Source organism: Lepus europaeus, chromosome 13, assembly GCF_033115175.1.
Source record: "Lepus europaeus isolate LE1 chromosome 13, mLepTim1.pri, whole genome shotgun sequence".
NCBI classification, from domain to species: Eukaryota; Metazoa; Chordata; class Mammalia; order Lagomorpha; family Leporidae; genus Lepus; species Lepus europaeus.
Genome location: NC_084839.1, coordinates 22,584,893 through 22,611,789, shown reverse-complemented (window position 1 = coordinate 22,611,789; position 26,897 = coordinate 22,584,893). Strand labels below are relative to the sequence as shown.

Here is a 26,897-nt window from a genome sequence, read left to right as displayed (position 1 = left end):
ATGTGTGCTTTGAAGGTGTTTTCTTTAACTTTATGGCTGATTTCCATTGTTCTAATTTCTGTTGCAAAACACTTAATTTTGATCCAATACAGCTTAATACTTTTTTATTTCATGGGTTGTACTTTTGGTATTTTACCTAAAAACTCGTCCATTCAGTTTGACCTTGAGCCTAGAACATTAAACAGCCTCTTCGAGGAAGTTCCAAGTTGAACCCTTTTTAAAATTAAGAAACACTGCTCACTGTCTGCTGGCCAGCACGTGTGTGGATGGAGACTGACCTCTGGTTCTGTGAGTTGGGTGAGAAGCAGTTCCTGAGTCAGTGGTGCCCGGGAACCACTGTAGAGCAGAGAAGCCTGAATGAATGCCCCAAGTGGATTTCTGCATGTGTCCATGGGGGAGCTGCAGGAAGACGGCGCTGGGAAGTCCTGGGGTCAGAGGTCCTGGAGTTTTATTTGTGCATTAGTGTGCACAGAGATTTTGGCAGTTGAAATGGGAAAAAAGGGTGGATGTGGGAGTGATTCCAAGGAAGGAAACGGCAGGGTTTGAAATGAGAGCCTGTGAAGGGGGTGGTAGGGAGGTGCTGGTTATCCTGAATTGGGAGGCCAGGAAAGGCAGTGCCAGGAGCCCTCGTGGAGGGACTGGTGATCATCCTTGTCGCAGGGAGCCCTAGTGGAGGGAGGTGGTGATCTTCACCATTATCCCTGGGAGCCCAAGAGGAGGGAGGTGGTAATCTTCATGGTTATCCCAAATGACAGGGGCCCTGTAATCAGATAGGTCGGCAGACTGGATCCTCCTCACACACGGCTGTTCAGGGCATAAATACAAAGCTGCAGGCATTTGCTCACGCAGAGCCCTGGTACCCGTCACTGGGCCCAGGGAAATACGAGTCATTTGTAGTAATCCTAGTTCCTGTGTACCCATGAATGTGGATTTTATGTGGTCTGAATTACAAGCTTGTGAGTACTTTGTTTTGGAGGAAAAACCAGTGGGGGAGTGAGAAAGGGAAGGGAAGAAAGCAAATAAAGGGTTTGTTATCAGGCAAGGTGCCTGGTGTGGGGACTGCAGCTTATTCCCACGGGGAGCCCTGGCGGCCAGTGTAAACACCGGGCTCCTTCAGAGGGAGGGGAGCTGGAATGTTTACTTATGGTCAGCCACTGCTTGGTGTTGTTTCTAGGACCTGGTCAATCTGTGCTATTTGATGCCTGTTGTGCAGGGAACAAAATGGACTCCAAAAGTTAGAGAGATCCTGCAGGAACAAAAGCAGATCCTCTGGGTTCACGGTAGATGGAAGTGGTAAAGTTGGCGTGGCATGGAGGAGGGGCTTGCTTTTGGCTCCTTCCTCAATACCCTGACGTGCATCTCCAGCCTGGGGAGAGAGGATGTAGCCTGCACTGTGGGTAAACAAAGTCCCATCCCATTGGGGGTGCCTCAGCATCCTCCCCGCTGACCTGAGAGTGAAGGAGCTGGCTCCTCAGTGTTCCTGTTGGTCAGTGAGAGGACTGTTGCCAGGGATGGCAGCTCCTGGTCCTTCCAGGCTGCCCTGGAGGTGGCAAGTCTGACTTCAGTGCAGATGCTGGCGATGGGAGAGTTTTAGTTATGTGTTCAAGGTGTCTAGGTGATGGGATAAAGGCAAGGTCTGCTACCCCTGTGAAGTCAGCAAATGTGGCTGTCACGTGACCAGCTTTTCCTTAGCATTGGGTTGGTATGCTGGCTGCTGCTAGCACTCACGGAGCTCCTACTGTGTGCTAGGCATTGTTGCAGGCATCCACCCTCTCCCTATAACCATCCTCTGAGAAAGATGCTCAGAGCCATCGCAGGCGCACAGAGGCACAGAAGGGTTCAGGGTTGGATAATTCGTCCACTGCCCAAGTGGTGGAGTTAGTACTTGTTCAGTTTAATTGACTTAAATGCTTATTCTCTTTCTTTGCACTGCTTCCCAAAGGCATCCCCATCACATCCATTTGACAGATAATGAACTTGAGGTACAGAAATTGAGGGACAGATGAGAAAAACAAAATGATAGAATCCAGCTCTTGTTGTTGAATTCCATGTCAGACAAGTGATTAAAGTTAATGTTGGATTCATGTTTTTAAAATTCCATTGAATAACCTCTTTGAGGGTTTACCAACTTCAGCATGGTTGACTTTTGACCTGTATGATTTTTTTAAAGATTGATTTAATTTTATTTGAAAGTCAGAGTTATAGAGGAGAGCCAGAAGCAGAGAGAGAGAGATTGAGATCTTCCAGCCACTGGTTCACTCCCCAAATGGCCACAATAGCCAGGGCTGGGCCAGGTCAAAGCTAGGAGACAGGAGCTTCTTCTGGGTCTCCCACGTGGGCACAGAGGCCCAAATACTTGGACTGTCTTCTGTTGCTATCCCAGACCCATTAGCAGAGAGCTGGATCAGAAGTGGAACAGCCAGGACTCAAACCAACCCCTATATGGGATGCTGACACTGCAGGCAGATGCTTAACCTTCTAAGCCACAGCATTGACCGCTGGATGATTTTTAAAAAACATTTATTTATTTGAAAGGCAGAGTTAGAGATCAATCTTCCATCCTCTGGTTCACTCCCCAAATGGCTGCAATGGCCGGAGTGGGGCTGATCCAAAGCCAGGAGCTTCTTCCAGGTCTGCCACATGGGTATAGGGGCCCAAGCACTTGGGCCATCCTCCACTTCTTTCCCAGGCTGTTAGTAGGGAGCTGGATTGGAAGTAGAGCAGCCAGGACACAAACTGGTGCCCACATGGGATGCCGGCATCCCAGGTTGCAGCTTAACCTGCTAGCCACGATGCTGACCGCTGACCTGGGTGACTCTTTGTTGTGGGCTGTGCTGTGAATTGTAGAACACTGGGCAGCTTTCCTCACCTCTGTTGGTTGGATGCCAGCAGCACCCTCCCAACTGTGACAACCAGTAGTAGCATCCCCAGATGTTGTTGAATGTCCCCGGAGGGTTGAGGAGTGGGCACAGATGTCCCTGTTCAGTCTCTAAAGATGGTGTTGTCATGACAGAAGCTCATGGCAGTGGCACTGGGGGGAGGGGGGGAAGGGCATGGGCATGGGATCAGTGTTTGTGGGTTCATCTCGGCCCTGCCTCTTCAGCAGCTGAGTAAATCACTTGTCTCCTCCAAGTTCCTGGTTTCTTGTATCTGACATGAGCGTTGTATCTGCCTGGTGGGCTTGCGATGGTTAAGCTTGAGGATGGCAGACTTGCACAGAGTTGGGAGTAACCGCCTTTTGACATTGGTTAATTTTCCTTCCTGTGAACGTGGGATCTCTCCATTGAGTTCCTTTTCGCTTACTTTCCTCTAAGTCTTGTAGTTTTTTCTTCATGTAGATGTTGTGTATATTTTGTCAGATTTATATGCATTTCATTTTTGAGTGTTAATGTGAAATAGTTGTATGTTTTAAATTCTGCTTACTGCTGGTGTATAGTAAAGTGGTTGCTGTTTGCACGTTAAGCTTGTGTCCTGCAACCTTGCTACGATAGCCTTAAGTTCCAGGAGTTTTTGTCAATTGTTTTGGGTTTTCCACAAGTCACGTCATCTGTGAGTGGAGTTTTCTTTTTTTTTTTTTTTAATTTTTTTATTTTTGACAGGCAGAGTGGAGAGAGAGAGAGACAGAGAGAAAGGTCTTCCTTTTGCTGTTGGTTCACCCTCCAATGGCCGCCGCGGCTGGCCTGCTGTGGCCGGCGCACCGCGCTGATCCGATGGCAGGAGCCAGGTGCTTCTCCTGGTCTCCCATGGGGTGCAGGGCCCAAGGACTTGGGCCATCCTCCACTGCACTCCCTGGCCACAGCAGAGAGCTGGCCTGGAAGAGGGGCAACCGGGACAGGATCGGTGCCCCGACCGGGACTAGAACTTGGTGTGCCGGCGCCGCAAGGCGGAGGATTAGCCTAGTGAGCCGCGGCGCCGGCCAAGTGGAGTTTTCTTTCTTCCTTCTCAGTCTGCGTGCCTTCCACTGCCTTGTCTCTTCACGGTTTTGACTCTTGTAGTTTTGTGCCAGCTGCTGCCGCTACCGCTTCTGGGAAGAGAAGGAAGAGGGAGAGGAACAGCCATGGGAGGTCTCCCACGCTGTCTGTGCATGGCTCTCCGTGAGCCAGAACTGGGGGGTTGCTGCTGGGTTTTGCTCAATGTGGGGGTTCGGGGTCTACTGTGTTGAGGCCAGGGATATGAAAGCATATCATGGCCACCTGAGTTCCGTGCTCTTCCCCGCTTGATCTGCCGACCCTCTCAGAGACCGCAGGTCTGCAGAGGCCTGGTAGGTGCAGACAGGGCGTGAGTCAGGCTGGTGTGCGCTTGCCCTGTCTTGCCCGGATCCGGATGGCCCCGGGGGCCGCGCTGTTAGACTTCATGTTGGTCTCGGTCTGGGCTGCAGCTTCACGGGTGGCGGTGAACGAGGGGGCAGGGTGAGCGAGGGGGCAGGCGCGTCTTGGTCAGGGAGTGTCCTGCAGCGGTGGGGGTGGAGGGTCTGGCCGAGGTCTGGCCAGGACAGGTTCGGAGCACTTAGCAGGCTGCTTCCTCGCTGGCCACCACGTTCTTCCTCTTCTTCCTCCCACCTTGGAAGTAGCGCGGGGGTGGGTGGGGAGTGCGCTGGGCCATTTCTCTGTTTCGCTCAGAACTGCCCATCCCTTCTCTTCCTTCTTGTCCTGCTCTTTCTCTCCCTTCTCTCTTCCTCCTCTTTTTTAAAAACAGATATATCTTCACACACTTACTGGGTCAAAATTTGTGTGTTTACAGTGGTGGTAGATATTACTAGATTGCCCTGTGGAGTGTCAGTTTCTGCTGACTCCAGGCATTAACATTTTAAAAAGACTTTATTTATTTGAAGGGGTCGGGGGTGGTGAAGAGATTTCCAAATGGCCTCCAGTGGTTGGGTCTGGGCCACACTGAATCTAGGAACCAGGAACTCCATCCAGGTCTCCCTTGGATAGCAGGGACCCAAGCACTTGGGCCATCCTCTGCTGCCTTCCCAGGTGTATTAGCAGGGAGCTGGATTAGAAGTGGAGCCTGCAGTCCAGTGGTGACTTAACCCACTGCACCACAAGGACGTCACCCAGGCGCACATATTTGAAGACCTAAAAACTATTTAAGTACAAACATAAATTATATTCAATTTTCTAACAGTTGCTGAGCTACACAGTGACAGGTTAAAACTTGAGGGGGGATTAAGGTCTTATAAATGTATTTGATTTTCAATGTACTTCTAGTCATCGTTGGTGTACTTATAGGATGATTCAGTAGTTATTGCAATATAAGTATAATTTTGTTTTAATTTTGTCACTTGACACTACATATGCAGGTTGGAATGTTGCTTTAGCTTCATGATTTTTTTTTTTTTTTTTGACAGGCAAAGTTAGAGAGACAGAGAGAAAGGTCTTCCTTCTGTTGGTTCACCCTCCAAATGGCCGCCATGGCCAGCACACTGTTCCAATCCGAAGCCAGGAGCCAGGTGCTTCCTCCTGGTCTCCCTTGTGGGTACAGGGACCAAGCACTTGGGCCATCCTCCACTGCCTTCCTGGGCCATAGCAGAGAGCTGGACTGGAAGAGGAATAACCGGGACAGAACCGGCACCCCAACCGGGACTAGAACCCAGGGTGCCGCCGCCTCAGGTGGAGGATTAGCCTAGTGAGCTGCGGCGCCGGCCTCATGATTATTTTTAAAAGACTTGTCAGCTGTGTATTGTAGCTCCAATTTTGAGAACTTTGACGTGCGCGCATGAACCATTGTGCAAACTTCTGAGGACATGGGAAACCTTGTTTCTGAAGCAGCTGTCAAATCCCTGTAGGTGCCTGTGTCTTCACTACCTCACACAGTGGGGTCAAATCTTACTTGGGATCAGTTTCTAAAATCAGTGGGTAAGAGAAAAATCTAGTATGGAAAAAATAACTGTTGGAATTTCCTGGGGAGAGAGTTGTCCGTTATATATGAAGTCCAGTGTGGCCAGGTTTTCCTTGGGATTTTGGTTACTTTTTTTAAGATGTATTTATTTGGAAGGCAGAGTTTGGGGGTGCGAGGAGAGAGAGAGAGAGCCCTTCTGTCTGCTGGTTCACTCCCCAAATGGCTGCAATGGCTGGAGCTGGACCAGGCTGACGCCAGGATCCAGGAGCTTCTTCGGGTCTCCCACATGGGTGCAGGAGCCCAAGCACCTGAGCCATATTCTGCTGCTTTCCTGAGCTATTAGCAGGGAGCTGGATTGTAAGTGGAGCAGCCAGGACATGAACCAGTGCTCATATGGGGTGCCTGCATCACAGGTGACAGCCTAACCCATTATGCCACAGTGCCAGCCCCTGGTTACTTTTTATTTGAACATCAGTTGAGCAGTTGGCTTTTGTTTAGGGCTTGTGTTTTAATTAAAAAATTAAAATTTGAGAGCAAGAGTGAGACAATATGAAGCTCGCTTCCATCTTTACTGGTTTGCTCCTCAAATGCCCTCAATGGTTGCACTGCACCCCCGCCTCCAGTCTGAAGCCCAAGCCCAGAGCCCCTGAGTGGAGGGGTCGGACTACTGGAGCCATCACTACTGCCTCCCCAGGTGTGCATCAGCAGGAAGCTGGAACTGTGACTGGAACCAGGACTCAGACCCAGGCATTCCGTTGGGATGCAGGTGGCTTAACTTCTAGCTAAGTGCCCACCCTAAGGGCCTACAGGTTTGAATAAAGAGAAGCAGAAGTCCTTTACCCAACTGGTGTTTGCCCTCTCTGAGGCCAGAGGTAGGTGGGTGGAGCAGGAAGGTTCAGATCCCTTTCTTCCTCACACTCTCCTGGTGGGGGTGATGATGGTGTGTAATTGTCCATTTTATTTAACTCTCTCCCAGCTAAGAAAATACATGTAGTTGAGCAGTTGAGTCTGTGTTAGTTAAATGTGATGTGACCATTTCATTTGGTATCTCAGATCGTTCTGATGTGCATTTGTATATGTGGCTTGATTCAGGTTTCTAATAATTGCATGACTTCAAGATACAATCATTTTGTCAGTTTTGATAATTAAATTTCTAGGGTGTCCATTTTGTGTTTTATTAATTTTGGAAAGTCCAAAGACTTTTTTTTTTTTTTAAAAAGAATTATTTATTTATTTGAAAGACTTATAGAGAGAGGAGAGGCAGAGAGAGAGAGAGAGAGAGGTCTTCCATTCGCTGGTTCACTCCCCAACTGGCTGCAACGATCAGAGCTGTGCCAATCCGAAGCCAGGAGCTTCTTCCAGGTCTCCCATGCGGATGCAGGGGTCCAAGGACTTGGGCCATCTTTTACTGCCTTCCCAGGCCATAGCAGAGAGCTGGATCGGAAGTGGAGCAGCTAGGCTTCCAACCTGCGCCCATATGGGATGCCGGCGCTTCAGGCCAGGGTGTTAACTCGCTGCCCCACAGCGCTGGCCCCCAAAGACTTTCTTAAAGCACATGAAATCAAATAACATCTATTATTCATTACAGGATGAGATCCTCCTCCCTAGGTTGTAAACTGCCTGTGGAGTGGTAGTGACAATAATGATAATAATAGCAACAAGAATAGGAACAGCAGCTACCGTTGCTCTGTGCTTTCCTTGGCCCACGCACCAAGTGTTCGCTGTGCTCACCCATCTCACAGAAGTCTAAGCTACGTGCAGGTGAGAACTGGGTCCTCTGTTCCCTGCAGGGTTCTCAGCACCTCTCACTGCACCTGCCCCAGAACTGGTCAATAAATATTGTCATGTCACTGCTTCATGAGGCATGTATATTTTTTAATACATTTTCACATTGAGGGATGAATCTTCGACTAATGAAAGCACTTCCCCAAGTATAGATTTCCAGTAATGGAACTGGAACTGACTCACACAGATGGTGGTGGTGATTCTGATGGGTGGAGGAGGAGGCATGTGACCTAATCACAGCCAGACATGCATAGTAGTGCAATATTCATTATTATTGCCTTAGGTCAAGTTGGCAAGCTTTTTCTTAAAGAACCAGATGATCAGCATTTTAGACTTTCTGACCAAATAGCATGAAACCAGCCATAGACAATAAATACACAGATGTGTGTGACTGTGTTCCAGTGAAAGTTTGCTTGCACAAACAGGTGGCAGGTTGGATCCAGTTCAAGGTAGTACAGTTCCTCTGGTTTTCCAGGCTCTCATTTTGGTGAGGTATTGGTGCCAGTGCCAAGGGCAACTGGGAATGCTGGTGTGGACTCCACCAGGCCCTCTGTGTGGGATGTGGGCGTTCTTTTTAAAGGTTTACTTATTTATTTGAAAGGTAGAGCTCTATAGAGAAAGAGAGAGAGATCCTCTATCTGCTGGCCCACTCACCAAGTGGTCACAATAGCCAGAGCTGGGCTAATCCAAAGCCAGGAGCCAGGAGCTTCCTCTGGGTCTCCCATGCGGGTGCAGGGGCCCAAGGACTCAGGCCATTCTCTCTGCTTTCCCAGGCCACAGCAGAGAGCCGGATCGGAAGCAGAGCAGCTAGGACTCGAACCAGCACCCACACAGGATGCTGGCATGGTAGGCTGTGGCCTTACCTGCTGTGCCACAGCGCCAGCCCTGTAGGCGTTCTAAGTGGCAACTTAACAGCTACCCCAGCGTCTCAGGAACACATTTTTGAATATCTTTTTTTCCTTTGTAAGTAAGGGCTTCTGGAACCAACTCCTGGTTTTCACTCTGAGACCTAGTTTTTTTTTTTTTTTTTTTTTTTTTTTTTTTTTTTTTTTTAAGTTTTGCTCTTCCTGGTTGCTTTTTTCTTTGGCTTTATATCTAAAATCCTTCCATCTTGGGGACAGATTATTAAGTAACCATCACATATATCGAAGCCTACTTGGTATCATTTCAGTGATTAGGAGAGAGCCATTTTAGTAATTAGAATATTAACTGGAACGTTAAGGAACACATGCATTTTCTGTTTCTTTAGAATATAACTTTTTTTTTTAAAGAGTATTTAAAAGGCATAGTTACAGAGAGAGAGAGAGAGAGAGAGAGAGACTGATCTTCCATCTGTTGGTTCACTCTCCAGATGACTACAATAGCCAGGGCTGGACAAGTTTGAAGCCAGGAGTCAGGAACTTCTCCTGAGTCTCCCACATGGATGGTAGGGTCCCAAGCACTTGGGCCATCCGCCACTGCTTTTCCAGGTGCATTAGCAGGAAGCTGGATCAGAAGTGGAGCAGCTGGGACTTGAACCGGCACCCATATGGGATGCCAGTGCCACCGGCAGCGGCTTGACCCAGTGTGCCACAGTCTGACTCAAAAATAACCTTTTTAAAACTAGGCAACTTTGGCCAGTGCTGTGGCTCACTAGGCTAATCCTCCACCTGCGGTGGCTCCAGCACCCCGGGTTCTAGTCCCGGTCAGGGCGCTGGATTCTGTCCCGGTTGCTCCTCTTCCAGTCCAGCTCTCTGCAGCGCGCCAGCCATAGCGGCCATTTGGGGGGTGAACCAACGAAAGGAAGACCTTTCTCTCTCTCTCTCTCTCTCTCTCTCTCTCTCTCTCTCTCTCTCTCACTGTCTAACTCTGCCTGGCAAAAAATAAAATAAATAAATAAAACTAGACAACTTTAATGAATTTTCAGTTTGTATAGTTATCATTTAATTTGTGATTCCAAGGTTTTTGAAAAGTGATTTGCAACAATTAGATCTTTTACGGAAAACAGTTGGTTTTATGCTGTTTATCTAGATGTTTCTTCCATCATAGAATGACAAGAACTTAAGCTGAAATTGTGACAGATTTTACACCAGTAGAGTCTGTGTGATGGTGTATTTGTGTTCTAGCTTTCTAGGCATAGAGATTTGAAAATATGCATGTACAAGAACAGTTGTATGGGAAATTGAATGAATCAATTAGGATTCTACCCCACCACTTCTGAGTTATGGGCCCTTGAGCAAATTAGTATTCTTTCTCCAGTGTCTGTTTCCTGTCCTGTAAAATGAGGACATCAGCAATTCCAGCACGTAGGTTTTTTGTGAGGACTAAATGAGGTGATCATGGTATGAGTTTTAACAGCAACTGGCCTCAGCTGCGCTGGTCAGTGTAAATTAGTACTGTGTGGTGTAAAAGTTACTTTTGGGAGCTCCTTGGGTCCGGGGATGAATACCTTTATTTTTTTAATATAGAAACAGAAGAGGGGGCCAGCGCTGTGGCATAGTGAGTAAAGCTACCACCTGCAGTGTCAGCATCCCACATGGGCGCTGGTTCGAGTTCTGGCTGCTCCACTTCTGATCCAGCTCTCTGCTATGGCCTGGGAAAGCAGTAGAAGATGACCCAAGTTCTTGGGCCCCTGCACCTGCATGGGAAGACCCGGAGGAAGCCCCTGGCTCCTGGCTTTGGATTGACACAGCTCCGGCCGTTGCGGCCAATTGGGGAGTGAACCAGCAGATGGAAATCCTCTCTCTCTCTCTCTCTCTGCCTCTCCTCCTCTCTCTGTGTAACTCTGACTTTCAAATAAATAAGTCTTAAAGAAGAAGAAAAAGAAACAGTAGGGGCAGGTATTGTGATGCAGCAGATTAAGCTGCTGCATCCCATCGTGGAAGTCCTGGCTGTTCCAGGCTTCTGATCCAGCTTCCTGCCAGTGCATAGCCTGGGACACAGCAGGTGGTGGTGCAAGTGCTTGGGCCCCTGCCACCCAGGTTGGGAGACCTGGATGGAGTTCCAGGCTCCGGCTTCAGCCTGGCCCAGCCCTGGCCATTGCAGCTATTTAGGGTGTGAACCAGTGATGGATGAGCTCTCTCTCTGTCTCTCTTCTCTCTCTCATTTTGCTTTTCAAATAATCTTTCTTTAAAAATAGAAGAGTTTATGTCTATCTTTCCTGCATAAGCTGGTGTTCTTGACATTCTTTGTTGGCACCTTTCATTGTGTTTACTGTATCAGTTGTATTTCTTTACTTGTTTACCCATGTGAAACAGGAGGCTCACGGGAATGGTGTCTCAGTCAGTCTAGGACTCTACAGAGAAGAATCAAAGTTAGAAATAGCCCGTGTTTTCAGCACAGGAAGCAAATGTGCAAGCTCACTCAAGTACTGAATTTTTACTGTTTGAAAAGGTGTCAAGTTCAGGAGCAGTGGCTTATCGTCTTCTGTGTCATGCTTCCATTCTGTGGTGTGCTCTGCCTGGCTTCCGGTGCCCCCTTCACAGCAGGATGATAAGCATCGGGTTCCATTGTCAAATTGTGCAGTGGTTCATTGTGTCTTCCTTTGTCTTCCAGGATGATTGAGGAGAGCGGGAACAAGCTGAAGACCATGGCGGAGAAGAGGCAGCTGTTCATCGAAATGCGTGAGTCTTGGTGCTTCGGGGCTCCTGTTTGCGTGCAGGTTTTTTTTTTGTTTTGTTTTGTTTTGATTAAGTGATAGCCTCAGTCGACTAGAAGTTGTGTGTTACAAGCTTTCAAATAGAAAGAAGGAGAGTTAAAGAATCAGGAAGTAACCCAAGCTAGAGCATGGGGGTTTATATACATTTTAAACATGTTTGTTTGTTTATAATTTTTGTCTACTTGAAAGGCAAGGTGGTGGGGGAGGGCAGTGGGAAGAGAGTGATTGTTCATCCGCTTGTTTGTTTCTGAAATGTCTGCAACAGCCAGGGCTGAGACAGACTGAGGCCAGGAGCCCTGAACTCCATCTGGGTCTCCCATGTGGGTGGCAGGGACCCAAGCGCTTGGGCCGTCTTCCACTGCCTTCCCAGGTACCTTAGCGGGCAGCTGGATCAGAAGCAGAGCAGCGGAGACTCGAATCAGCACTCCAGTGTGGGATGCCGGCATTGCAAGTGGCAGCTTCTCTCACTGCTCTACACTCCCACCCCTGGAGCATATTTTTGTTTTAAAGATTTATTTATTTGATACTGTAATGTATAAATATGTGTATATACATATACATTACAGTATCAAGCCTTAGTACTTAATACTTCATGAAATAATGTTTAACAAGTAAAAAGCAAAAAGACCCTAGTTTTGTGGGAATATAGACAATGGCAATAATTGAATAGAAAAGTGACCATTTCACCTATATATATTAAATTTTAAGGTAATCAGAGATCATTAAAACTATAATAATATAACATTCTTAACAATTAGTTAAGGTATTAAATAAACATATAAAATAAAGTTTCACAAAACTGTATTTGCAGCAATATTGATAAACACAGGTCTGTCAGCCTTCCTTCCTTCTTCCTTTGTTTCTTTCTTTCTTTCTAAATGTTGACTCCCACACATAAGAGAGAACATGTGGTATTTGTCTTTCTGTGTCCAGCTTATTTCACTCAACATGATGTTATGTGTATGTATTTTAAAGGACATATCTACAATAAATTTCAATGATGTATTTTGAAAAAAAATTTATTTATATGAAAGGCAGAGTTAATACAGAGAGGCAGAGGCAGAGAGAGAGAGAAGGTCTTCTATCCACTGGTTCACTCCCCTAAATGGCCCTGACAGCTGGAGTTGAGCTGATCCAAAGCCAGGAGCCAGGAGCCAGGAGCTTGTTCTGGGTCTCCCATGTGGGTGCAGGGACCCAAGCACTTGGGCCATCCTCCACTGCACTCCCGGGCCACAGCAGAGAGCTGGATTGGGGGAGGAGCAACTAGGACTTGAACTGGCGCCCAAATGGGATGGCGGCTTTACCCGCTATGCTACAGTGCCAGCCCCTAGAGCGTATATTTTAAGCAAGTTAAGTTGAATTGCTCTTAAGCAGCATCGTAAGTAATAAGGTAAAAATATTACCTAGAATAGTTTTTTAAGGAATGCCAGTTACTTGAGACCTCTTAACTCCACTGTTAACCATGAGCCTGTTGGTAGTAATATAAAATAAATAAGTAATACATTTTATAAATTACCTTCCACTGGATACTGATTTTAAGGGAGGGTGGACTAGGTGTTAGGACAACACCTGGAGCTATTGGAAAAGCTAAAAAGAATACATGTGCGCTTTGGTATATTACTTTACAATTTTGAGTCTATTAAAATTATATAAAACCTGAACAAAAGAGAGGGGGCATGCAGCTCTGAGGACTGGAAGGGCTGTTCTGCTGTGAGCCTGTGACCTGGGCCTCAGACCCTGTGCCATGCACCAGGTCACTGGTCTGAGCTGCCGCTGTGAGCCCTTCCAGAGGCCTTGCGCTCTTTCTGAAGCAGAGCCTCACAAGGATGCTTGACATTTGCCTCGACGTTTGCGTGTCAAAGTGGCCCTGCGTGGTTGAAGCAGGAGAGGGGAGGCAGATGCCCCGGCTGGGATGGCTTCGAAGGTCCCTGGCCAGTTCTGGAATTCTGTGTGTCACAGCATGAGCAGCAGTCTCGGGGGAGCCCGTGGACTCTCGGCAGGTTTCAGATGTTTCAAAACAGTCTTGGCCACGCGAGGCAGAGTCTGCTGGGGCTCGGGTCCCTGTTGTGCTGCCGGGCACAGGCTTGGTAACTGTTAGAGGTGGGAGTGGAGACGGTTTGGTGTTGCCCAGGCAGCCTCAGTGGGAGATCTGTCCAGATTCTTGGAGTGCTGAGCCTCTGATTGCTCGTCACCCAAGCCAGCCGCCTCCCTCTACCTCACCTTCCACCTCCAAAGAAATCCTGGAGTCTTGAGTCTGTTCCTCCGCCACAGCGGCTTTGAGTCCAGGCTGTGCAGTCAGACTGCCTGCCTTCCATCTCGGCTCCCTCGCTTACTGGCTGTTGAGCTTTAGGCAAGTTATTTAATGGCCCCGGGCCTCGGTTTCCTCATCTGTGAAATGGGAGAAATACTGGCTTCCAAGTGTGACGCTGTCATGAGGTGACATGAGTGAAGCACTTAGCACAGTACCGGACACAGAAGAGTCGGCACTTAATAGTGTAGGCGTGGATGTTCGTTATTCTCAGTACTTCCCATCAGAGCACTAGGTTTCTGAGCCTTCCTTCCTGTCTTCACGCCATCGTATCTGCTGTCTGCATGCTGCCAACTTGAACCGTAGGTGTCCGTCACCTCTGTGCTGAGTCCCTTCAGCAGCTCCTTAGCCCAGCTCCTGGCCCTGTCCAGCAAGGCCCATGGGCCCCTGTCCCCCTGTCCCTGAGCGCCGGGTTTCCATCCTGGGCCTTTCCCAGTGCCGCTGGGTGGGTTTGCCGCAGACAGACTCTGCTCGTGCCTGTGCTAAGGCCGATGCCTCCACCCTCTTCTGTGAACCCGCCAGGGTCCTCTTTCCACCCCAGGGCCAGCACTGCTCTAGGTGTCAGGTTGCAGGAGAGAACAAAACTCCTGTGCAAGGGGAAGAGGATCAAATAGGAAGCCACATGATAAACATGATAATTGCTGGTGCTCAGAAAGGCCGGGGTGCCTTCAGTCAGTGCACACGGGCGGGTGGGGAGGGCCCTGGGCAGGTGTTGAAGCAGCCCTGCTGAGCGCTGGGTCAGCACCTAGTGCTGCCTGCGCCTCGGGCGTGGCCGTTCCCGCTGACACACACTGGGGTGCAGAGTCTGGGAGGTGCTTGGTGAATGTGGCTGCACAGAAGGGGTCATCCTCTGGGAGGTGGTTCTGCAGCCAGAAGCCCCCGTGGTCATTCCCAGCAACATCACTTCAAACTCCAGCCCGGTCTCCTGCACTGGATGCCCAGCTGGCGTTCTCCAGCCTTGTTGCTTGGATGTATCATCTAAGCGATGGGTTGATTTTAGCCAGTGTTAGCTCTAATAATCTTTATCATCTCTCTTACTAGTCTTTTTTTTTTTTTTTTTAAGATTTATTGTATTTATTTGGAGTTATAGAAAGAGGGAGAGACAAAGATCTTCCATCCTCTGGTTCACTCCCCAAATGACCACAACAGCCAGCGCTGGGCCAGACTGAAGCCAGGAGCCAGGAGCTTCTTCTGGGTCTACCACATGGGTGCAGGGGCCCGAGCACTTGGGCCATCTTCTGCTGCTGTCCCAGGTGCATAAACATGAATCCAAAGTGCAGCAGCCGGGACTCGAGCCAGAGCTCGTAAGGGATGCAGCATTGCAGGCAGTGTCTTAACCTGCTGTGCCACAGTGCCAGCCCCCATGATGCCATTTTAAAAAAAGTTTTAGTTCTTCTGTCTGTAATCTAAAGCTTATCCAAATTTATAATTTCACTGAAAGTAATAGAATATTAGAATATTTTGGAGTACCTCCTTTATGAAATATGTTATATTTTAATATCAGCTTTTAAAAACTTCACAAATTAAACTTTTTCATTATTCTCACAATTCTTTGTTAGCGTTTTTTTACTTGTCATTATTTCTGTTTGCTCTAGATTTAAATCTCAAGCCAGACAGAACGAGGCCTGGCCGTTTCCCCGTGTGGGTCCCCGCTGAGCGTGTTACCCTTCGGTGGTCCTGGTTTCGCTTGTTCCTTTCATCTGTGCTCCCTACGCTTTTTATTCCAACACCAAGAGGAAGAACACGGAGGTTGTTTATGTCCCTCATTTGGATTAGTATTCTTTTGAAAATAAGTTTTTTCTTGGGAGAAATGCTTGTAAGGTTTGTGGGTAGTGAGCAGTGTTGTTATATACTCTTCTACTAGATCCATAACCCATAACCTCTCTTCCTCCTCCTCCTCCTCCTCCTCCTCCTCCCTCTCCCCAGCTGGAGTCTGGTCAGCAACTTCCTGCCTGTCCATTGGCCGACTGAGCTCCTGCAGGGCTTCCTGGGACCCTCTGTCGGGAAGGTGGAGAGCATCTCTCCCTGCAGCCAGAGTTGAATCTGCAGTTTGTCTGAACTTGACTTTATTGTTTTGGAGAAAGCAGATCAGAGGTTTCTGTGTCGTCGGCGTTGGCACAGAACGTTCCAGTGGTCACTTGCTTACTCAGCGAATGTTTCAGACGTTAGTCTCGTTCTGTCCTGCTTTTAGGGTCGGAACCGTGAGCAGTGCCCACCTCAGCTTCCTGGCAATGGAAGCAAGGAGCGGCTGGGCAGCAGGAACCATGATGGGGGCAGCAAAGGGGCCTGGGGGGTCTGGGAAGAGTCACGTCCCCGCTGGGAACTGAGGGACTCTGTGTGGTCCAGACTGACTGTAGTTGGGTGTGAGGTGGAATTTGGAAGGTGTGCGTGAGCCAGACCTTTGAGTTGAGTTGGGTCTTCTGTGTTTCCTGAACATGGCTTCATTGTAAGACTCTCTTGGGGCCCTCATTAAAAAAGAATACTCCAGATTCCTCCCTGGAGGTTTTGACTTAGGAGGTGGGGCCCAGAATTCCATGTTTTAACATGATGCCCAGCAGTGTTAATAACCTGATCTGTTGGATCAGTCACATATTTATCAGAAGGTAATTCTGCTGTGCTTACTGTAGCCGACTTTTTCTCATATCTGTTTTCCTCCTTCCATCACCATGTACTCACACACATGCATACACATAGATGTGCACACATACATATATCGTACACACATGCACACACAACTCACATATGTGAACACACATGTACACATACACAAAACACACACAGCACATACACACATGAATATGTACACATACAGCACATATTACGTGTTCTCATACATGCATAGGCATACATAACAGTATACACCTATGTTCACATATATGCATGTACACATATACACACATGCACACATACACACACTTGCCTGTGGCTGTTATCTTTCCGGGATTTATTATGTGTATCTCCTTACTTATAAAAGTCTTCAAGGGTGATCCGGCTTCCACACCTGTCACCCCTGCCCAGTTGCCAGTGGAGGTGCTTGCAGTGTGCCGAGATCTCCCAAGATTGCGTTTTCCCTTCCTAACAGATGGAACTGTGTCCTGATGGAGGCAGTCAGAGCGAGTCAGCAGCAGGCGGGTGTCTCGGGCTGTGGAGCTCTGCAGGGAGTGGCTTTTATCAAGCAGTTCAGGTTCAGTGTTGTTCTCAGGGTTTTCCCTCGTTGCCGGGGTGGCGTTTCAGTGTCAGACGTAATCCTGTCTCCACTTTCACTGGGAGCCACATAAGCTGCACAGCGTTCACACCCAGCCCCCACCTGTGAGGGGAGCCCTGGCGGAGGAAGAAGGGTGTCCCTCCTGTCCCTTCCCTGCCCCTCCATACCTCGGGTACCTAGAGTCTGCATTGCCTCTGATTGCCCAAGAGTTTCACTGGGCTCTGCAGCTGGGGCTGGAGTTCTGCTTTTGTGTTTAATTCATACCCTTGATGCTGTTTCATTCATTCATTCTTTTTTTTTTAAGATTCATTTATTTATTTGAAAGAGAACAGGGAGGGAAGGAGGGAGAGAGGGAGAGAGGGAGAGAGAGAAAGAGAATATCTTCCATCCATTGCTTCAGTCCCCAAATAGCTGCAATGGCCATGTCTGGGGTGGGCTGAAGCTGGGAACCAGGAGCTCCATCTGGTTCTCCCCCACAGGCGACATGGGCCCAAGTTCTCGGACCATCCTCTGCTGCTTTCCCAGATGCATTAGCAGGGGCTGGATCATAAGTTAAGCAGCTGACAGTCCCATCTGGGATGCTTGTGTCACAAGCAGCGAATTAACACACTGTGCCACAATGCCGGGCCTGTGAGCCATTTCTTGAAAAGCTTAAAATGTGCTGTCTGGGGCCGGCGCCGTGGCTCAACAGGCTAATCCTCTGCCTTGCGGCGCCGGCACACCGGGTTCTAGTCCCGGTCGGGGTGCTGGATTCTGTCCCGGTTGCCCCTCTTCTAGGCCAGCTCTCTGCTATGGCCCAGGAGTGCAGAGGAGGATGGCCCAAGTCCTTGGGCCCTGCACCCCGTGGGAGACCAGGATAAGCACCTGCCTCCTGCCGTCGGATCAGCGCGGTGCGCCGGCCGCAGTGCGCCAGCCGCGGTGGCCATTGGAGGGTGAACCAATGGCAAAGGAAGACCTTTCTCTCTGTCTCTCTCTCGCTCACCGTCCACTCTGCCTGTCAAAAAAAAAAAAAAAAAATGTGCTGTCTGATGTTCTTGTTAACCTGACATTGTACTGAGTTTCTTAGGGTGAGGTGGAGGGAGTCACTGCTACCCCAGAAGCCTGCAGCGAGTGCCATCAGGTGCAGGTGCAGTTTAGTTAGCAGGGCCTTTCTGTCCTTTTTTATGGTCCACGTGAGCGTTTGCTGGCCAGTGAAGGAGCCTCCTACAGAAAGCAGGACCGGGGGCTGCTCCAGAGGAGGCTGGTCAGAGGGGAATTTTACTGTTCAAAAGAAGTTGTTCTAAATTATTTGAGAGGCGGAGAGGAGACACACACACGCAGTTCACAGAGCACTGGCACAGGAAAGCCAAATGGCCCTTTGTCCTTGACCAGCACCTGCAACTTGACTCAACTCGGCTCTCTGAGAAGCCCCTGGCAAACTGGACTGGAACACATCGAGGCTCTCGTTTTTCTGAACTCGTTAGCTTTGGCTGTGTGTGATATTTGCAGCATTTCCTCTTTTGCAGTACCCAGATCTGACACTACCTACACCACAGAAAGAGCTGGTAGAGTGTGAGTTATACCAGGTGCATGGATTTTTTCTTTTAATTACTTGGCTACCAGCAAACATCACTTAATAAATTCCCTGCATTTGTAACTTTTCTGTTTGTTCGCTGGGGATGGAACTTTCCTTTCCTAGATGTTCTCAATATTTCCTGTAACATCTTTCGTAAAAATAAATGTCTAGACATTAAAATTACCTGTATTAAAATTACCTGTAGTGACTTAATGACAGGTTATATGTTAAATGCCCTTCAGCATTTTTTTCTTTAAAACATTGGTTTGTTTTTCAGCTAGTTAATATTTAATGGCTCTTGTTTAAAATATTTCAATTGAGATAGTACTAATAAGAAGCTAAATGAGTAAAAGTAAATGGTACTAAATAAATTTAGAAAAGTATACAACTTACACTCTAAAAGCTATAAATTAAGGCCTAAAGAAACGGAGAGGTGTCCTGTGCCAATGAGTTGGAATACTTAACAGTGCCAACAGTATTCCCTACATTTATCCACAGATTCAGTGCAAGCCTCACAAAAATCCTGATTGGCCCCTTTTTCTTTTGCTTTCCAGAAATGGATGAACTAAAAAAAAAAAAAAATTAGTTGGATTATCCTGAAAGTCATACAGAAATTCAGGCAACCCAGAATAGCCAGAACAATCTAGAAGGAGACAAAGTTCTGGAGAACTGACACTTTATGACTTTAGGATTTATTACACGGCTGTCATAATCCAGACTGTGTGCCGCTGGCATAGGGACAGACATCATCAGTGGGATAGAGTGGAAAGTCTGGGGTTAAATCCCGACGTCTGTCACCAGTTGATGGCAAGAGTATACAGACCATTCAATGAGGGGAAGAATAATCCTTGGGACAAATGATGCTGAGACAACTGGATACCCTACGCAGAAGAGTGAACTTGGACCTAAATGTAAGACCTGAAATTAAAAAACTCTTGGAAGAAAACATAGGTACACATCTCAATCTTGGGGCAGGTATTGTGGCCCAGTGGATTAAGATGCTGCTTGGGGTGCCTGCTTCCAGTGTCAAGAGCGGCGGTTCAAGTAGCAGTGGCCTCACTGCCACCGCCATGGTAGACCTCGTGGAGCTCCTGGCACCTGGCTCTGGCCTGGCCGGGCCCTGCCAGTCATGGGCATCTAGAGAGGGAACATGTGGATAGAAGATCTCTGTCTCTGTCTCTCTGCTCTGGCTTTCAAATAAATACAAACAAATAAATAAATAAACATTATAAAAACCTTTTTATCTTCAATTCGGTGAAGCCTTATTAGATGTAACACCAAAAGCATAAGAGACAAGAGGACAAATATATAAACTTGGGTTCATCAAGACGATAAACTTTTGTGCTTCAGTGGACACCACCGAGAAAGTGGAATGACTACCCATAGAATGCCAGGACATATTTTAAATCATGAGTCTTGTGACTTCCACCTCGAATGTATAAAGAATTCTTACTACTTGGGGCCAGTGTTGTGGCACAGTGGGTAAAGCTGCTGCCTGCGACACCAGCATTCCATATGGGTGCCAGTTTGTGTCCTGGCTGCTCCACTTCCATTCCAGTTCCCTGCTTATGGCCTGGGAAAATAGTGGAAGATGGTCCAAGTGCTTGGGCTGCTGCACCCATGTGGGAGACCTAGAGAGAGTTCCAGGCTCCTGGCTTTGGCCTGGCCCAGCCCAGCTATTGTGGCCATTTGGGGAGTGAAGCAGCAGATGGAAGATTCCCTGCCCCCCTCCTTGACTGTGCCTTTCAAATAAGTAAAATAAGTCTTTAAAAATAATCAGAACCCTGGGACACACCTCCCTTTTCTTGTGTGCACTGTGGAATGAGCAGAATTGAGAGATCCCCGTGAACACTGGTAGGAGATAGTTCCCCTTCCTCTTGTTGATTCAGAAGCTGCTGCCAGGGCTTGCAAAGGCAGCTCAGATGCAGTAAAAAACTCCTGTCGGGGTCAGAGCTAAAGTGACCTGAAAGAGTGAGGATACTTCATTGGCAGCAGATTTTGCAAGGAGAACAAAGCTGGGTTTACAGACCAGAGTTATTTTAGGCTTTGTTCCATCTGCTATGACTGTGTATCCAGAACCGACACCTTGACCTTGCTTCCTGATGTCCGAGGTCTGCGTTGGAGGAGTCGGCGGCTTGGGGCTTGAAGGCTGTAAGGCTTGCTGCCTTCTGAGTGACGGACTCGGTTCCTCTGCATCTGAGCCTCTCCGCCACATGGCGCCTGGGCTCCAGGGGCAAGCATCCTGAGAGGGCGAGAGCAGGGACAAGCTGGCCTGCCTTCTGTCCTCTCCACAAGTCATGCCCTGGCATCCTGCTCAGGGAGAGCTGTGGGAAGTCCTCCCCGGATCTCCACAGGGAGGGGTGGCATGCTGCCACAGTGCTGGAGTGGACGCTGTCAGCTGGTCCCGGCCCCCCATTTCTCGGATGAGGAGAGCAGGGCTCAGAAGAGATGGCTTGGTTACAGTCGTGTTCTGTGGCTGGTGGCCAGGCTGCGGCTAGGGTTCAGCTGCTCCTGCGCCTCCCTTGGCCTGTGGGTCGTTCACTGAAGATGTGAGTGTTCCTGCCCTTAGAGTTTCCTTAGGCTAGCGATGGGAGGGTGGAGGCAGAGCCGCTGGCAGAGCCTGGCTCGTAGTGGGCACGCAGCGGGTTTCCAAACCTGCCTCCTTCGTTGTGCTGTCAGAGGAAGGCTAGCTCACCTCTTGTGTGCTGCTGGACACCCGGGACGGAGCTGCTTCCTAGCGTCTAGAGATCAAATGACGAGTCCAGGTGAATACTTTCATTTGCCCATTTTTCAGGTGCTCAGAATTTTGATGTCATCCGACTGTCAACGTACAGGACAGCTTGCAAGTTACGATTTGTACAGAAAAGATGCAACCGTAAGTCACTGCCGCTCATTTCTGTGATAGCTGCATACAGCTGTCAAGGTTATAAAATAAGAAATGTTAGTGCCTGTTCGTCACAGTGTAATGTTAGTTGAATTGTTTTTTTTTTTGTCTTTATCAGAACATAAGCTCTGTAATGCACAGGACTTGTCATTTAACTCCTGTGTTCCTCAAAATGTGTCACAAAATTAATTAGTTTTGAGGCTGGCCTGATATTAATGTTCTTTAGAAGGGAGAATTCATTTCTTCTTGTCTCTTTTATTAAAGTTGTATTTTATATGAAATTCATCCAATTTGTCAGCATTTAGAGGAAAACATTAATACTTTGATAAGAGTTTCTTGGCTAACTTAACATGAATTAACCTTTTTGTGTAATTGCTACCACATGGGTTATGAAATAAATGGAGTGTACTTGTAAATAAGTGCACATGTGGGGCCAACGCTGTGGCATAGTGGGTAAAGCCACCGCTTGTGACGTCAGCACCCCACATGGGCACTGGTTCGAGTCCCTGCTGCTCTACTTATGATCCAGCTCCCTGCTGTTGGCCTGGGAAAGCAGTGGAAGATGGTCCAAGTCCTAAGACCCTTGTACCGACGTGGGAGATCTGGAGGAAGCACCTGGCTCCTGGCTTTGGCCTGGTCCAGCCCTGGCAATGGCATCCATTTGGGGAGTGGACACACGGATGGAAAATCCCTCTCTTTATCTGTAATTCTATCTTTAAATAAATTAATTTTTTAAAAAAATACATATGTATGTGTATATATATATATTTTAAAAATTTATTTTTTCATTTTGAAAGTCACAGTTACAGAGAGAGGGAGAGAGAAAGATCATCCATCCTCTGGCTCACTTCCCAGATGCCTGCAATGGCCAGCTCTTATCCAGACCAAAGCCAGGAGCCAGAACCTTCATCTGGGTCTCCTATATGGGTGAAGGGATCCAAACACTGGGGCCATTTTCTGTTACTTTTCCCAGGCCGTTATCAGTGAACCGGGTCAGACGTGGAGCATCTTGAACCAGCACCCATGTGGGGCACCGATATTGCAGATAGTGGTTTTATCCACTGCGCCACTACACCGGCAGCCTTAAGTTTTTTTTTGTTTGTTTGTTTTGTTTTGTTTTTTAGATTTATTTTATTTATTTGAAAGACAGAGTTACAACTGAGAGAGGTAGAGACAGAGAGGTCTTTCATCCACTGGTTTTCCCTAGTGACCAGTGATGTTGAGCACTTTTTTTCATGAGCTTTGTTGACCATCTTTACCTCTTCTTTGGAGAAATGTGCATTTAAATCATGTTTTCATATTTAAAGTGATTATTTGTCTTTTTTGTTGTTATAAGAGTTTTTATATATTCTGTACCTTAGACCGTTAGCAATGCATGACATACAAATCTTTGCATAGAGGTTTTTAATTGGAGGAAGTGGTAGCTTATCTGGTTTTTCTTTGGTTGATTCTGCCTTGGATATCTTGTTCCTCATCTTGAGGGGAGCTCTCAGTCTTTCCACATTAAGCATAGTGTTCACTGTGGGTTTTCTGTAGATGTCCTTTATTGGGCTGAGGAAGTTTCTTGTTAGTTTATTTATTTTTTTAATGATTTCATTTATTTATTTGAAATAGTTACAGAGAGAATGAGGAGACAGAGAGAGGTGTCTTCCATCTGCTCGTTCACTCCCTAAATGGCCTCAGTGGCTGGAGCTGTGCTGATCCGAAGCCAGGAGCCAGGAGCCAGGAGCTTCTTCTGAGTCTCCCATGTGGGTGCAGGACCCCAAGGACTTGGGCCATCTTCCACTGCTTTCCCAGGCCATAGCAGAGATCTGGATTGGAAGTGGAGCATCCAGGACACGAACTGACACCCATGTGGGGTGCCAGTGCCGTAGGTGGAGGCTTAGCCTACTACGCCACAGTGCTGGCCCCTCCACTTAGTTTTGGTTTGTTGTGTCTTTATTATGCAATAGGATTGGATTTTGCCAAATGTCTTCTCTGTGGAGATGATTGTGTGGTTCCCCCCACCCCGCCTTTTCTTTTTCTGTTAAGAATTGCATTGGCTTTCTTTGGGTCAGAAATTACAGTTTTCTGCTTTCGTCCTGGCTTGAATTCAGCTGTCATTCTATTGTTCTTTCAAGGAAGTGTTGTTTTTTTTCTTGTTGGGCATTGTTTTATTTTCTCCTGGATCCTCAGCACACTGAAGGAGATGTTTTTATGTTTCTGCTGGGATTTTTAGTTATTTTCAAGGAGAGAGTAGGTCCTGGTACCCAGCATACCTTATTATTGCAAATGGACAAAAAATCAACTTTTTAAGTAATGAGGAAAAGAGTAAAACATGAATTTACTTTTGGCTTAAGTTGTTTGCAGCTGTGAGTAGTCCGCACGGCGTGTTAGTGTCCTATTTGATTGCATTTCTCTTTCCTTAGGGCCACAGGGAATAAAGTTTGAGAGGTAAAACATCTGCTGGGATCACTGGGCCCCAGTAATCAAATAGGGTGATGCAGGATGCTACAGCAAATTACTGACAAGGCTGGAAGTTCTCCTGACTGGTTCTTGGTGCTTCTGCCCCAGGTTACCTACTGTTAGGAGTAGCCTGGTTCTCTGCAGAGACCTGAGACACCAGTCTCTTAAATGTAAAGTCTGGACAAGGAAGTCCGTCCTGGGATCCTCCCCGTCACCTGGCACAGACCGTTTCCCCCGTTGCTGGCTCTGGAGTCTGTTTGCTTTCTACACAGGACTGGCTGGTAAGTCTAAGCTGTGAAAGTCCGCTGACAGCCCATCTGCCCTGTGTTTCAGTCCACCTCGTTGATATCTGGAACATGATTGAAGCCTTCCGAGACAACGGCCTTAATACCCTGGACCACACAGCTGAGACCAGTGTGTCCCGCCTGGAAACTGTCATCTCCTCCATCTACTACCAGCTGAACAAGCGCCTTCCCTCCACCCACCAGATCAGCGTGGAGCAGTCCATCAGCCTCCTCCTCAACTTCATGATCGCAGCATACGACAGGCTAGTACCTTCCGGCTTACTTCACTTTGCGAACACCGTCCCTTGACCATTCTCCCATGCTGCTCTGCTCAGGGTTATCAGCTTAGAATCAGTGAGGAGGGAAGTTACTCATGTGAGTCGCTTGTCAAGACTGGTCAGCAGTGACTTACTGGCCTGGGAGAAGTCCCAGGAAAAGCTGTGAAATAGAGAACCGTGCACGTGAGATACCGTGTTTGGCAAAGTCACATGCAGCTCAGTACTTGGGTGGCTGTTCTGTGTTCTGTGAGGTAAATCCAGGTCATGAAGGTGATTACAGGGCTCTCTAACTGACTTTTGAGGCTAACCTTTTTCACTCTGTAGCTCACATGTCCTTGGACCCTAGGATCTTATTTTCTTTCTATGTTTGTGTAGGAACCTATTTTAAATATCTTTTTTTAAATTTTTAAAAAAAATTTTATTATTTTTTTTGACAGGCAGAGTTAGAGAGAGACAGAGAGAAAGGTCTTCCTTTGCCGTTGGTTCACCCTGCAATGGCCACTGTGGCCTGCGCGCCGCACTGATCCGAAGGCAGGAGCCAGGTGCTTCTCCTGGTCTCCCATGCGGGTGCAGGGCCCAAGGACCTGGGCCATCCTCCACTGCACTCCCGGGCCACAGCAGAGAGCTGACCTGGAAGAGGAGCAACTGGGACAGAATCCGGCGCCCCGACCGGGACTAGAACCCGAGGTGCCGGCGCCGCAGGCAGAGGATTAGCCTAGTGAGCCGCAGCGCTGGCCTAAATATCTTTAATGCATGAATGTGGTCTGATAGACCTTACAACAGCAGAAGAAAACTTGTAAAGTGTACCCCAAGTTGAAATGAGAAAGATTTGCTATGTATGTAACCATGGAGATTTAAGCAGTGGGCATTATGGAAAATGAGAATGAAATCATGAAGAATGGAAGCATAGCGGTTAGTGATTGTGTTCCAGGAACCAAGAGTTTATATTTTCTAATTAAAAACATTTTTTTACTGCTTATTTGAAAGTCAGAGAGACAGAGAGAGGTCTTCTATCTGCTTGTTCACTTCCCAAATGCCTTCCATAGCTAGGGCTGGACCAGGCTGAAGCCAGAACTCAATCCAGATCTCCCACTTGGATGGCAAGGACCCAATACTTGAGCTGTCACCTGCTGCCACCCAAGGTGTGCGTTAGCAGGAGCTGGAATTGGAAACTGATCTGGGACTCGAACCCAGGTACTCTGATATGGGATGTGCATGTTCCACACGGCACCTTCACAGCTTTGCAAAGCCCCTGCCCTGAGAGTTCCTATTTCTGACTGCTGCTGTGCTACTGACCATGTGATTTGGAGGGTTTGATTTTCTCTGCCTCATTTCTCCTCTCTGTAGACCTACTCTGAGTTCATATATTTGTAAAATACCATTAGTTATACTTTATAACAGGATTCTGTAACTTAGTGATAACATTATGGATGTGTCAAAGCCAAGTCACAATTTAAGCATTCACTATATTTTTTATTCAAGATTATTTATTTGGTTGAAAGAGTTACAGAGAGAGGGAGAGAGAGAGAAACAGAGAGAGAGAGGCAAAGACAGAGAGAGAGAGAATCTTCCATCCACTGGTTCACTCTCCAGATGGCTGCCATGGCTGGGATTGAGCCAGGTCAAAGCCAGGAGCCAGAAGCTTCTTCCAGATCTCACATGTGGGTGGCAGGATCCCAAACAGTTGGGCCATCTCCCTGTGCTTTTCCTAGGCCATTAGCGGGGAGCTGAATTGGAAGTGGAGCATCTGGGATACCAACTGGTGCCCACATGGGATGCTGGCATTGCAGATGGCGGCTTTACCTGCTGTTAAGAAATTTGGATTTTTAAAATAAGAGTATATAAGAGACTTAAATTCCCAGAATTCTAATGCCAATTTTTAGTAGTTGAGGTTAATAAGTCCGTAAGGCTAACTATACTAAAGACTGGCCTTTTTGATCCAAAATTTAGAGTAAAAAATTATTATTCTATGGTGAACAAACGATACCTTGTCTTCATGACGCTGACCCCGGCATCTTACCACACAACTTGATTCAAAAACAAATTTTTAAAAAAGATATATTTTATTTATTTGAAAGGCAGAGTGATAGAAAAAGATCTTCCAGCTGCTGGTTCACTCCCCAAATGGCCACAACGGCTAGGGTTTGGCCAGACTGTAGCCAGGAGCCAGGAGCTTCTTCCAGGTCTCACACATGGATGTGGAGGACCAAGCATGTGGGCCATTCTCCACTGCTTTCCCAGGAGTATTAGAAGGGAGCTTGCTCAGAAGTGGAGCAGCTGGAACTTTATCCGGCACCCACCACAGGTGGAGGCTTAACCTGCTACGCCACAGCACCAGCCCCATCTAGTTATTTATTTTAATTTTGCCTTTCATCCTTTGTATTTCATAATTCCTCAAGGTTAAAATTTGAATGCAAAAGTTATTTAATCTTACCTTCCCTCACTTCCAAATTGCCAGTTTTTTTGGCCAGAGATTTCTTTTTATTTTAATAATTATAAAACTATAACAGCAGGAACAAATGGGAGCTATGGCTTTGTTCTCTAAGTGGGTATTTTCTTAGAATCAAGTTTCTCTTCTTTTCTTTTCTTTTCTTTTTTATTTATTTATTTGAAAGGCAGAGTTAGAGGCAGAGGAAGAGAGAGAGCAGTCTTCCATCCACTGGTTTACTCCACAG

At 47.5% G+C, this 26,897-nt stretch overlaps 1 protein-coding gene across 24 annotated transcripts in view; it reads left to right on the top strand.

Moving 5' to 3' along the window:
* DTNB (dystrobrevin beta) overlaps window positions 1-26,897 on the top strand; it is a 247,487-nt gene that overhangs the window by 13,472 nt on the left and 207,118 nt on the right. For 12 of the 24 annotated variants that reach the window (XR_009867789.1, XR_009867785.1, XR_009867784.1 and 9 more), the window contains exons 2-4: window positions 11,161-11,228; window positions 21,126-21,206; window positions 23,994-24,207. Coding sequence is in view for 16 of the 24 variants with exons in the window: in XM_062209094.1 (XP_062065078.1) it covers window positions 11,162-11,228; window positions 21,126-21,206; window positions 23,994-24,207 (362 nt within the window). In the remaining 8 variants the exon portion in view is untranslated. Of the gene's footprint in view, window positions 1-11,160; window positions 11,229-18,903; window positions 19,243-21,125; window positions 21,207-23,993; window positions 24,208-26,897 lie in introns of those variants that run through there. The other 12 variants (XR_009867786.1, XM_062209093.1, XM_062209081.1 and 9 more) reach the window with 4 other exon arrangements.